The following is a 13,880-nucleotide window of genomic DNA, read 5'->3' on the forward strand; positions in this document are numbered from 1 at the left end:
AAAAGGATATTTTTCTATGATAAATGACATAACTTTCTTGCATAACCATTTAAAGACCATCAATGTGAAAATAACAAAACAGCAAAGATGCATTCAAGCTCATAGAGCTCCAGATACCAGTTCTGTCAGATCTGTATTAGCCTTTTCTTCATACAGACATACATAATTTGTTCAGATTTGAAAGAACTGAATACCAACTAGCATGTTTCTATAGTAAGAACAATTTAAACAAAAAAAAACCTCAAACATTTCCCTTTTTCATACACACAGAAAAACATTAGTTGCTGGAGAAAATGACACTCTGAAGTATTATTTAAGTGAAAATTACAGGGCAGTTGACAGAATTCCCAACCACATACATCTGTGTATGACTAAGGATATAAAACAAGATCTCATGTGACCTTTCAATCTTAGACATAATGATTAGCCTATAATATTGCTAGTCTGCTCCCAGCTCTCCTGAAGTCTTATTAAAACACCCTTTTCAAGACACATTTCTCTGCCCCAACAGGCAAATTCCTTTACTGCCAAGAAAAGCAAGCAAGAAAGAACCATATGAAATACTGCATGTGTTGTAGGACGTGTAGGAAAGCCAAGAGATCAGCTTGCAGGCATGCTGTCACCAGGTGTAACGAGCAGCACAAAATACAGTTGGGAAAGGGGCACATAACAAGCTGATAAAAGCTGCAAGCCCAGAGGTAGCCAGTGTCACCACCCACACCAAGCTGCAGCAAGTCACTATAGGATAAGCCTGAGCCAGCTACTGGCATAGCAGGCACATGGCAGCCTCATTTCTTTCACTGTTGGTCCAATCCAGCAGTAAATGATGCTCTTTTTCTTACCCCCACCCCCCTTCTTCGTACAAAGCATGGCATTTTAATTTATTTTGCTCCTTTCTTAATATTTTAAAATACACTGAAATGGAAGAGTAAACTAGTTTCATGTATCAAGAAACTACAGTGGGATGCTGTCCTTTGTGTTTTAAACTGTTTTGTTCGGTTGTGATTTTTTTTTTCATAAGCCCTCACTGTTCTCATTTTTTCATAGCTCCTTGACCACTCAAAATTCCTTTTTTCTCCCCCATTCTGTTACTTGAGCTCTGACTGCACTTTCAGCAGTGATCTGTGGCTTAACAGCTTATTCCAATCCATTTTCCAGCATTAATAGTTTCTGAATTACTTTCTTACAATAAGAGGTAGGTGAAGATCCCAAAACTGATGGAGAAATAGCAAGTTTCTGGTTATGCGGAGAGCTATTTATCAAAAAACTATTCCTATTTGTTCCTGTTTTCTCCCTCCCCACCACTTTCTTTCCACCCTAGTACTTCTCACTCTCTTTCACCTAGACCCAAATGGAAAAAAAACCAATCACCCGACCCTGAAAAAAATCATACTGTATCCAGAGACACATTTTAGTTGGCAGTACCTTGGTCCAGACTTCCCTATATGTTATACTGGTCATGATTAAATATTCTAGTGGAATGTAAAATAACTGTTTTAGCTTTCAAATGCTGTTTCCTTTTCTTAGAAAAATAGTTGAAAAAACTACTGGCTTTAGAAATCTTTTAACCTTATTTTTGTGGATCCAAACCTCATTTAAGCAAAAACTGGACAGAGACAACCAGTAGCATCCAGAAAAAGTTAAGAAAAAACGTATCTCCTCCTCACTTGCAGTTAGCTACTAGCTGAAGTACATTCCAGAGTACCCAGAATGATCGTTTTAAAAACTGTTCCAAAGACTACACTATCTGTAGTTCAGATTTTTAGAGTAATCAGAAAAAATGGTTGAAAATGATCATACCAATTCCTTTGGAAAATTTCCAATTAGAAAAAAATTACTTACAAAAGTTTTATAAAAACCCTTTGGCATCAAGTAGGGATATATTTAATATTTGGAGTGTGGCACCTAGATTCAACCAGTATGTCCTCATTTCAAAAGCAGTTGCAATTGTTTTCAAGTAATTAAGTAAATATAACAAATCCCACCAAAAAAAAAAGCTTTCTTTGAAAAACCTTGGCTTGCTTTAGGGCTGAAAAGCACCATATGTCTGCTCAGTGATTAAAAGATGCTTATCAGCTTCAGACCCGCCATAGAAGCAGGTAAGGGTAGAAATGCAGAAAGGAAGGAGAACTACAGTAGAATAGAGTAGGAGAGTCCCAGCATCATGAGCCTATGATGGCTCATGCACTTTTCAGACAACCCTAAAGTAATGAAGAAGATTTAGTTTACCCTTATTCAAGCTGGTTTACAATAATTTTTATAATTCCTTAAAAAACCTGATATTGCAAACAATTGTATTTACACCTCCTCCCTTAAGGGCTATCTATCTTTATTTACTCTTTCTACAGCAACCTGAACTAGTAAACACGAAATTATAAAACAAATACTATTAAATCATTTTGAATGACAATTCTATGGTTTTGAAATCCATTTTCCACTGATAAATAGCTGCAGAGCTCACTCTTTGGCATCTTAATGAAAATTACATATCAGTATCTTCATGAGCATTATATATCAAACCCAAATTGTGTTATGTATGAAAATAACATCATTCGTTCTGTGTTCTCTGATTTCTTCTCATAACTTTTAGAAACCACCATATAAAAAAATTCTGATCTGATCTCAGGAACGAAAACCTTAAATGGAAAGTTATTCAAGTTATTTGATTAATTTAGCACATACAAATCCTTAAACAACTTTGAACTATTTTTGGAAACTGAGCTTGATCAAATCAACACAAATATGTCATTATATTCAAACGACTAGAAAACTTAATGAAAGAAAACATAAACACACTAAGATTAAAGATAATATTTAAAACCACAGATTCTGTGTCTACTGTGGGGTCATCTCCCAAAATGCCACAACCCATAGTAATCAAATCCTTTGCATTACTGCAGCTGCAGTCAGATAAATGTACTTGCTAAAATAACCCCTTCGTGAAGATTTCTGTCATGAGACTGTCAAACTGTATAACATAACAATTTCCAGTACTCAGGTTTAATCAAGCTAGACAAAAATACTGGAGACACTCCAACTGTTTTATGGCTTAGGGCATTGAGGATCCTGAGATCACTTCCCAAGTGCCATCAGATGCTACATCTCCCAGATTTAGAATCCTGGCTTCCTTGACAGTCTTCTAATGACCACAGGAAATTCCAGTATAGCAACTTCATGTCCTCATCAGCAAAAGAAAAATGCAGCAGCACATCCAAGCTGCACTCCTTCAAATATCCATGCATCAATAATGATTTTAAATGAAACATCACTTTCTGTGATTTAAACACATAGCACCATAATCATAATTTTTAAATGTTCCTGGTTGGTTTAGCCCACAGGACTGTTGCCTGATGGACATAAATGCCCACTGTTCATGGGTGACAACAAGAATTAACTGCATAAAGATGACAAATGGCTAAAAAAACTTAATATGAAGGTAAAAAAAAAATCTTGATGTAACCTTCAGATCTTTCTTTTGAAGAATTTACTTTTAAAATAAATTTGATTAAATAACACATTTCAGAAATTTAACATTTCTTTTTTGTATTTGAAAAACGATCTCTTTGTTTGGATCAAGATTATTTATTCATTGTCTCAAACTTGCAATAAAAATACTAATTATCAAGTATCACATCAAAATGGTAAATTGAAATTGCTGCTTTATTCACAAACGTGTTTTCTTGTTCTCACAATACCAATGACCATTTACAAGTTTCAGTGTTTTATAGAGATTATTTACTTGAGCAAAAAAGTACCAAAAATTTTGATGGCAATATAGCAACTTTACACTCATGAACATCTACATCAAACTCCTCAGATCAGAGGGCAGAAACTAGAGGTACAAAATCAGATTTTAGATATATAGATATATATAAATAGATATAGACATTTATATGTATTTTAGGTAGACACTTTATCTAGATAGATAGATAGATTTTCTATACATATATACACATAATAAGTCAGCTCAGAAGTCTTACCTGAGTCTGCTTCATTGCCCGCTCCATTCTGCGAGTACTTCCTTTCTCAAGTTTGGTCCGAAGGAGCAAGGCTGATGTCTGAATGGCCCAGAACTTTGGCTGAGAGAGCAAGCACTGCAGAGAAAAAGAACATTTTGTCATTATTTAATGTTAAAAGACACTGAAGACAGTAAAGTTTTTAACAGTTTCTCAAGCATGAATGATGTTTCCTATTCTGAAAGTCAAATATGTGGTTGCAGTATGTATTAGACAAACTGAAGGCTGTATAGGTTACCTTAATCTACTTTCAAGGTAAAAGTGGCCTTCAGAACCAGTTTTTCCTTCTCAGCTACTGCAGCACTGTGTGTACACATACCCATATGGTGCATACACCAAACTGCACAAATTAAAATGGCCACTAGGAATCAAAGAAAAATAAAGAATTTGATACTGAGCTGACCAGCCCAGTCTTCTCCACACCTGCATATTGGATAGTTTTGGACAGTGGCAGGCATCCTACTTCTCAAGACCGAACAAATCTAGTTCTCTCTTGGCCCCTCCTCATATGCAGGGTGCCCTGATGTCTGTATTAACAGCACTTCCACATGAAAAACACTGAAATTGCTAAGAATCTGAATAACATTAATTAATCTAGCATTTGCCATGACTTGAGAAAAACAGGAAAAAATTTTCATTTTAATAGATGTATAAGGAATATGGAATAATCTAGGTAAAAAGCTTTCCGAAAAACATTTTCATTTCTCACTTGGAACACACCCTGCACTGATGCCAGGAACTTAGTGCCAGTCTCCAACCACTGATTTTTAGGAAACTCCAATAGGAGACATATAGCCAATACAGTTTTGATATCCTTTAATAATGTACAGACTGCCTGGATTCTTTCCAGTATGGTTTTAGACACAGTATACCATTTTTCTGTTAGATATTCATTCTGAAAATGGAGACAGCAGGAAAACTTCCTTGCTAATTTTATTGACACTGCAAATACAATCCATCTTCTCTGAGAAAATATATTTGTCTATAGACATTTGCAGACTGGAGAAAAAACCCCAGTGGTTTTATTCTTTCCTCTCAAAGATCTCCCAAAGCATTGAAAAGTATGCTTTGCTCATGGTTTGTGTTAAATGCCTGACAAATTTCTGTCATATTGTAATCTGTTTTTCTTTTCCCTAGTGTTTTCAAAGGAAAGGAAGCAGAAAGAAATAATCTAAACCAAATTCCCTCCCAACAAACTACAATAGGAAGAGAGACAACAGCAAATGAAAACATAAATGAAGGAAGTATGAATGCACTTACAGCCAAACACACTTCAAACACTTCAACATCACCTGATCCTCCCCTTTGTGACTAAGAATCCCTGCACTGACTCTTTCTTGACTTCTACTCAGTATTAGATTAAAAAGCACCCAAAGGCATCCATATTGTCCTCTACATTGCGAGGACCTGGAAGTATTAAGGGAGCACAATCGCAGTTCTAGATTCTGTGGACTTTCAAGTGCCCTTTTACAAATTATGATCAGTAAATCTATTAACTGGTACAAATCCTAGTTCTCAGAGCTCTCTCTCTCCTGTTTCAAAGTTCAGTCTGCTACCTGTTTTTGTTTGGTCTTAAGACAAACACAAGTAAGGCATTCCTATCAAAGGACACCGGTTTCTGAATTTATATTTTGGCAGCCATTCCACACAGCTGCTAAACAAAACACCTTAAGGAATTGCTAAGGCAATCACTTGAATAGTGCCTACTTTAGCTTAAAAGTTTCTTTTGTGAGAAAGGTTACCCTCTTCCCCATTTTCTCCATTATTGGTATTCTGTCATTTCATTTTTTATTTAAAGGGAATTCTTTCTCTCCTATACTAGTATTTGTTTTGCAAATGAACACATCTCTCATGAAGAATAGTGACAAATAAGGGCTTGACTAATAATGCTCCTAAAGATATTTTCAGCACAGTACTTGCCCTCTCTCGTTCACCTCAGCAACTGGCACAAGGAGGGCATAGTACAAAAGTTCTGTTTCCACACCATCCAGCTCTGCAAGAGAACAGGTGGCTCAGGAAAACCTCTCCTCTGTCTCCATGTACACCTCCTACACCACTGTCTACACAGTGATTTAAGCAATCATGCTGCACGAGATGTGTATAAAGTTATATGAAGAGGACATAAAAGCAAAGAGAAACAGGGTGGAAGAGAAGTAGAAATAATTGCATTTCACTCCTCTGCAGAAGCAATGACAAGTCTTATTTTGAACAACAATCCTGCTTTTTAAAGTGAAAGGTATACCTGCAGTACAATTACAGAAGAAAAATTTAAATTCTCCAACAGTTTCATTGATACAAAAAAGCACTGCAATTGCACAGGACAACGAGAAGCAGACCTAGTTTTCATTTAAGAACCACTTGTAATTTTACATCTATACTGAGCTCAGTCTTGCGCCAGAACTCAAAATGCTCACCTTTTCATTGCCTAATTATAATGTTTAAAGCACCAGAGATACAAAATAATATGTGCATTAAGGGCACAAAAGTTTACACTTAAGGGCTGTAAAAAATACTTTCAGAACATGTATCCATGACTATTAAGTAAGCTTTAATCTTCTACTCAAAATGTCGACTTGTTCCAGATAGTAAATAGTTTCTTGTAAGTCCCAAAGCTTTATATTTTCACCTGAAGCTAAATCTAGACTCTATTAATAGGACCATAAGTTAAAATAAAACATCTGGAAAAAAAAAAAAGATTTAATCAAGATCATGCAAGTTTTGTCAACATACTTGAAAATTCATTATGCTGCACCAAAGACAGCTACGAAAATTAGCAAAATAATTCTAAAACAAAACCACAATTGAGAATCTTCATAAGTCATCTTTGTTCTTACTTTAGAGAAAGAACAATAAAATAAAGACACACAGGGAAATTGGAAGGGTGAGAAGAAATGAAAGGAAATAAGATTACACAACATTTTCTGCATAGAATAGAATATTTTCACATGAGAAAACTAATTTCTCCCCACATTTTTTTCCTACAAACAAGAATCTTTTATATCATTCTCTCCCAACATATCAAAGTATAAAAAAAGGTGATTACCAAATTATTACACAAACCAGTATATTTAATTCAATATATCATCCTCATATAACATTCAAATGAAAAAAGGATGATGCTGCAAGTCTTAATAACAAAGCAGTCAATTATCGTACAATACATTTATAATATCCTCATTACTATATCTATACAAAATTCAGAATAAGGTAGCAAGAATCCTCATGAAAACTTGTGCCATTGGTATTTCAGATGTACACACAGATACTTACCAAACTACAGTGTTTGGTTTTAAGGAAACTACACACAGAGAAAGCAGCCTGCACCTTAAAAAAATCAGGAGTGTAACATATTCAAGATCAAACAGAAAAGTTAACTGAAGAACCCTAGGAAATTTGGGACACACAGAAAAGGGTTCCACGGTAATATATGATGTCCAACCAAGAACACAAACCAAAACAAAGTCTTCTGAAGGGTAGATGAATAAGATTAGATCAGTCAGTCATGATTTATAAAACATATAGGTTAGTCAGTGTGACTCTTTTGCATTACTCCATCTGCTATTTAAAAAACTTGGTGTTCTTACAGGAATTCTTTCTGACATAAAGACAGGAAGCGTTAACATGCTAGAAAAGCTGGAACAGGTAAAGATGATCCTTGTTGACTGCAGCTCTAAATAATTTGAATATTTTCTAACTTTTCCTTATTATAAATCTATGCACTAATCCCTTTCTACTATTCCTGTAGACTGCTCACTGACAAACTATCAGCAGCCTTGCAAAGAACTATGATTGTTATGACGGAGCTGCCATTTGGAAGTGGACTTGCAAACTGAGCAATTTTAATTGCAACCAGTTGTGGTATTCCCAAGAGTTTGCACATCAGTCCATCAACGAACCAAAACTATTCTGCCTATTGGCCAAATCGCCCGGATGTGGTGAAATTACTTAATTGAAGGCACAGGCATGAGGCACCCTGAGGATTGCTCTGTTCCTTTGTCATCCCCTCCAAAGATGTGACCTTTAGTTTAGATTAGTGTCAGGTTATTTGCTAACATATTTTAAGTTACAAATAAACAAACTGAAAACAGAGAGGGATTTAGAGAAAAAAAAGAAAAATATCCCTTGTTAGTGTCTTTTTATTACCCATTTCACTTAACATACTTCAGCTTTGTTGTTTGCTTTTCCAAAAAGCCATACATAATTAAGATTGTCAAATTACTTATGTGGATTAATTCATGTCTATTTATCATTAGTCTTGCTTTATATAAGCACATATATCTTTATATGATGATTTTCAGTAATTCATTCAGATAATTAACACGAAGACTTTATTTCTTCAATATAACCAAAGGCAAAATGGCAACCTTAAAACTCGTTCTATATTTCTCTGTAAAATGAGAAATTACCATAGTTTCTTTTCAACATTCTATATTGTGCACAGTAGTCAGGTGAGTACATTAAAAAAAAGACCTAGTTGGAAGCATATGACTGAGGTATGAACAGGGAAAATGCTTCTTGCACTCACTTTGGAGACGTATCTGTTAATCTCTGTCGAAAGACTCTGCCACTGAAATTTAACTTACAGGTGTTTAATTTGTTTTTAAGTAACAGCAAAGGATCCTCTGACATCAAAACTTCTATGGAATTCAATCCTCAGAATAAGAGGAGAAAATTAGTATGAGATTAGGGAGGATGTGATTTTTTCCCCACATATTATTCTCATGCAAATAATCTGATTAAATTTCTGTATAAATAAAACAAGGTTTTCTTTTTAAAAGTCATGTTCAGTCAAAGTTACTTAATTTGAAGTTTTTTGGAAGTTTCCCCAAGCCCTAAACTAGTGACCAAAAAAGTAAAATGAAATAAAATTAAAAAGAATCAACTTATGGAAAAACCTGAAATATGCTACATTATTGTGGAAAAGTTTCCTTACATTATATCTATGTATTTTCAACAGAATAGCATTTCATAAAAGATACTTCTTGCAGTTCTGGAAAAAAAGCATGCACTACTTTTATTATTACTAATAATTAACAATATTCCCAACTTTGCCCTGCAAAAGAATTAGATGAACTTTACAAAAATAATTTTAATTGCCTAAGAAAGATTAAGGCAAGCCAAGGTCCAGAGGGAAGTAAAAATAATACCAGTTTTGAGAAAAGACCTAGAAGACCTTACAATAGTAACTCCTCTACTAATTGAACTAAAGTACAGATGATTTCCAGTAGTACTGGCAGCTTCTGGTTGAAATGGGATTTGTAACTTTAAACAGTAATTCTGTTAGAACTCTATAAGGTAAAACAAAGTACATTTGTGACTAAGTGGTTTCCAATACCAGTGCATTTTTTATGTTGTACTGAAAAGCATAAATATCAAGAGGGTAAGAAAAACACTAAATTTCTAGTTACAATTAAGCAGCAGAACCATGGCTTGGCAACAAAACAAGCCAGTCGATATGACTACTTTTGGCTTTTCTGCTTAGTGTAGGAACATGTAAAAATTTCCTATTTGCTGGAACAGAGCCAGCAGCTTAGTTCAAACCCAGTACACATACCTATTCTGATGTACGTGCTCATCCCAAAGATGTAAAAATAATTAGGAATCAGAAGAAGATTTGATTATACATCATCATTAGCAAATACCTCCTAGTAGTGTTTTCATTCACATCACAACACTCAACAGTTTACCAATCCTTCAGTGACCAGAAATTAGGAGGAAACTATAATAACTAGGCACACACACAAATCCTCAAAATAAATACACAACTAAAATACATTACTGTTTTCTAAGCAGGTATATTTAACTGAACAAGAAGTAGTATTTGATATTTAAGCTGATTTAAATAAATAAGTCAAAGGATCGTTTTCAAGCACAGAATGCTGTTCTTCTGGTGACTCTAAACATTTTAATGCAAAAAAATTGCTTAGCAACCAGCTAAAGGAATTGCTATCCTTTTATCTATAATTAAATTAGAAGTTTCAATTGTGCAATTATCAGAGTGCACATGCTCTGTATACTCAGATGATTTACTTTGCCAGTAAATCTAAAAATGCACTTAGAATTACAGAATATTGAATAATAATTAGAATAAAAAGGGTTTCTGTCTTTGATACACCATAGTCCTCAGTTCAATGTTACCTCCAAGATTTTTCCTCCTTTTATTTTCTCTCATGGTATTATATATAAACTCTGTTTTTATATGTAATGATATATAATTACTGTATATAAACATCTATATGTATTATTATGTAATTCCAATAAAATTGAACCCTTAAAATACAATGTGTATTTGTCAACTCCCATCTAATTCACCCCAGACAAAGGCTTAACACTACGATTTTGGAGAGGTTATGTTTTTTTCATTCTAACAGGGGAGCTCCTCCAGCATCTTCATAAACCATCATTTTATCGACATTGAATAATCTGAAGTTCAGATGGAAACAACTCCCATACTTAAATATATTTATATAATACTAAATTGGAAAAGGTGGCAACAGAACATAACACATCAAATTTGAGCCTACTGACTTTGCTGCTTCTCCAGTAGAAGTTATGCTAATGGAATCTGCAGTTCAAGCCCCAATTTATATAAAACATAGTTCTCAACAAACAAGAAATTACTGGTTAACTTGGGAACAAACCAGTAGGATGCTGAAGAAAATTATTTCAAATCATCCTCTTATTTCAGAGGAAATCTATAAATCTGTCATCTATAATCACTGGCACTTCAGATAACATTCCCAAATGATAATTTTGGAATTTACACCACTAATCAGTGTGGCAATTCAAGCACCTATATATTCCTCACCTTTCTGAGTACTGTTGACAAGAAATATTTGATTGCATGAGTCAGTAGTTGGATAAAACATACTAATCTGAAAAAACAAATTTGGGGCATCTGTAAATTTGTTTTACTGCAAACCTTCAAATAAGTAAACAGTTAATTTCTAGAAACATTAGGGCTGCTTTAAACACAAGCAATTACAAGATATAATGCTGTATATTCTCCAGTCACATTTTATTACCATGAACATCATATTTTCTAAGGTTCAACAAGAAAAAAATTACATTAGGATTTCACTCTAGATGATTCTTGTTTCAACTCGACAAATTCTAATCCTAGTTAGCATAATTACGTCTTTGGAGAGCAACACAAGATAAGGTTCACAAACACGGAAAATAGTATTTTCACACCTTGAGAATGCAAGGTTTCCATAAATACTGTGACAGTGGATATATTTAGTGGTTAGAAGAAATGCAAAGAAGAAAAGTCTAATTTATACAGTAATTCTAGTTCCTAGCAGGGACTGGCCAATAGACTTAGCGCTTTTTTTTAATTGAAAAAAAAAAATGTCTAAACAGAAGGAATACTAGCATTAGTGTGTATTGTTGTTCACTACATCTTTCCTCCTCGAGATGAAAAGAATTGTTCAGATATCAAACAAACATCAAAGGCCCTGTTGATATGTTTAAATAATTATCAAAAGCTGTGCTGTGTATGGCTTGACACATCTGTTTAATTTCACACTTTCACTAAACCCTGAAATCTGTCCTACATTTCTAGTCACTCTAACAGTGATTTGGACTGGAAAAAATCAAAATATTATCAACTAATCTTGTAAGTAGGAAGTGCACATACACTAACGCAAAAGCAACTGCCTTCAAAATTCCTGCTTTTTTCCTCTGTGAAACAAGACAGTAATTTTAGCTAGCAACCAATAGCATCTTCTTCCACATAGCTTTGCCAACTATAATTAAAAACAAAAACATGAACAAACAATATACAAATTTCTTTGTAGTAACAAATTCCTAATTGATCAAACAATCTTAGAGCAAAACTACCAAGACAAGGATAATTTATATTTTTTTCTTTGCCAACATTATCCACTTGAGATGAATTATATTTCAGACATTATTCCAAGTCTTGTGTTAGTGTTTCTTTTTCAGGGTTGCATGAGGAAAATGTGTTATTACTTGGTTAGGTCTTTTATTTTTCTTGCCTAGCAGTATCTAATATAAATTCTGCAGGCACCTTTAGAATATTAAGCCAAGATGTTTGCACTATAACAAAAAATTAGGCAATGTTTGAGTCTGTATGAAGTGCATTTGCAGAAGTTCTGTATTTTCATTTATTAGGTCTCTCAGTTTTCAGTAAGTTCTTACATCATGATAGCATGCTAGAGTGTCAATCATGACCACTTGTGATTTTTTTCAAGGTCTCTTCAAATTTAAATGCTCACAATTTAAATGCTACCTTCTTTTTAAACCAATTGTGTCTGACTGCCAGTTAGGTAAACCAGAGGTAGGAATTCTCACAATAATAAAGTGACAGAGGAGATTTACTTTCCTGCAGTGGCTGAGACATCAGCATGTGTATTAATATATTAATATTCTATAAATATTTCAGTAGGTTTAGACCACACATTCAGCATATTTCTTCCAAACTCTAAAGCTATTCACTCAACTCTATGACAGGGGTTTATTTTGGTCTATAAAACTAATCCTGGGACTGTTCAACCAAAATAGCTTTCCACCACAACAGGTGTTAGCTGATCATTAGCAGAGCTAAGCTTAAAGCTCTTAACCACAGCCATTAGAAATACCTCTTGGTGTTAAAAAGTCAAAAGCAAGGCCAAAACACCATCAGTGATCTGCATCAAGGGACTAGTTTAATTAGAATGGCATTTTTAAAATTCGCTTTGTCTAGTCTTGTCTGGTAGTCTCGGCAGTCAAGTTGTAACATTACATCATTGTAAATACAGAGGACTTTTTGTTGATTTTGACCGCTAAAACAAGAAGACATTATCTGATTTTTTTTTTTCATTATTAAATACTTCAATGTGTTTGAATGAGATTTTTTCATCTACATAATTTCAGAATCATGGATAATTGAATGCATTTGAAATAAAATATTCATTCTGAGAGCTTTAAAATAAAATGTGTGTACACACACACGCACACAATGGACAGTTCCTTTTTTCACCATCTGCAGTTATGAAGCATTGCTATAAGTTTTCTTTTTGTCCACAGACACCTTACAAGGCAAAATGTATGCAAAATGTTAGAAACATCTTAGTTAAACAGTTATTTATTTACACTATTACTACTAGACTGATTTAGAAATGAATGCTAGGCTCAATAGAGCAGCAATTATATCGCACTTAAAGGTAATTTAATGTTCTCAAGTATCTCATTGTAGTCTGCAAGTGACTGACTCTCTGAAATTTATCACATCTTAAGGTACATTAAATACAATACAAGAGTTATTCAGTAGCAGGCTCCACCAATTTAAAAGTTAGAAGGCAATAGACTGGAATAAATTTTCCTCTCAGAAGACTTAAAAATATCTCACAAGTGTATATGTGAAGGTTAACGTCATTTCACTTCAACTGTATTGTCCACAGCTTTTTTTTACCCCACTCAGATAATGTTCTGAAGCAAATGGGTTGGTCTTGATAACATCCATCCACAGGTATCCTTATATTCTGTCCTGCCTATCGTTCTTCATATTTCCCCTCCATGGCACTGGCTTTAAGCAGTAACTCTTATGTCTTCTCCTACCTAGCAAAGGGGCAATTACTGTTTCTGGGCAATTCTTTATGATACATCGGCTTGGAAACTGTGCTGACTTTTGTGCCATTTCTGTAGTACCTAGAATTTCAAAGACTAAAACGAAAATTAGGCAGGAAAGCTGGAAGTTAGTTCTATTATCTGCTCAAAGATACTTATTACTCTCATTAGAAATAGCCACATTTCACTATCTTCAGCTCCCTCTTTTACCTCCCCTTGAAAGAAAGTGATTTTTGTTGGAAAAAACCCAACACATCTTCTCAGTAACAGAGTAACATTGTTCTATATTCACCA

The 13,880-nt window shown here is 34.2% G+C and overlaps 1 protein-coding gene across 1 annotated transcript in view; it reads right to left on the reverse strand.

Moving 5' to 3' along the window:
- Positions 1-13,880, reverse strand: part of TTC27 (tetratricopeptide repeat domain 27) — a 116,447-nt gene that overhangs the window by 47,479 nt on the left and 55,088 nt on the right. Inside the window, exon 10 of the mRNA XM_050315903.1 lies at positions 3,981-4,094. Within this exon, the coding sequence (XP_050171860.1) occupies positions 3,981-4,094 (114 nt within the window). The remainder of the gene's footprint in view (positions 1-3,980; positions 4,095-13,880) is intronic.

The sequence above is a fragment of the Myiozetetes cayanensis genome, unplaced genomic scaffold (assembly GCF_022539395.1).
Source record: "Myiozetetes cayanensis isolate MyiCay16 unplaced genomic scaffold, myiCay2020 scf2-11, whole genome shotgun sequence".
NCBI lineage: Eukaryota > Metazoa > Chordata > Aves > Passeriformes > Tyrannidae > Myiozetetes > Myiozetetes cayanensis.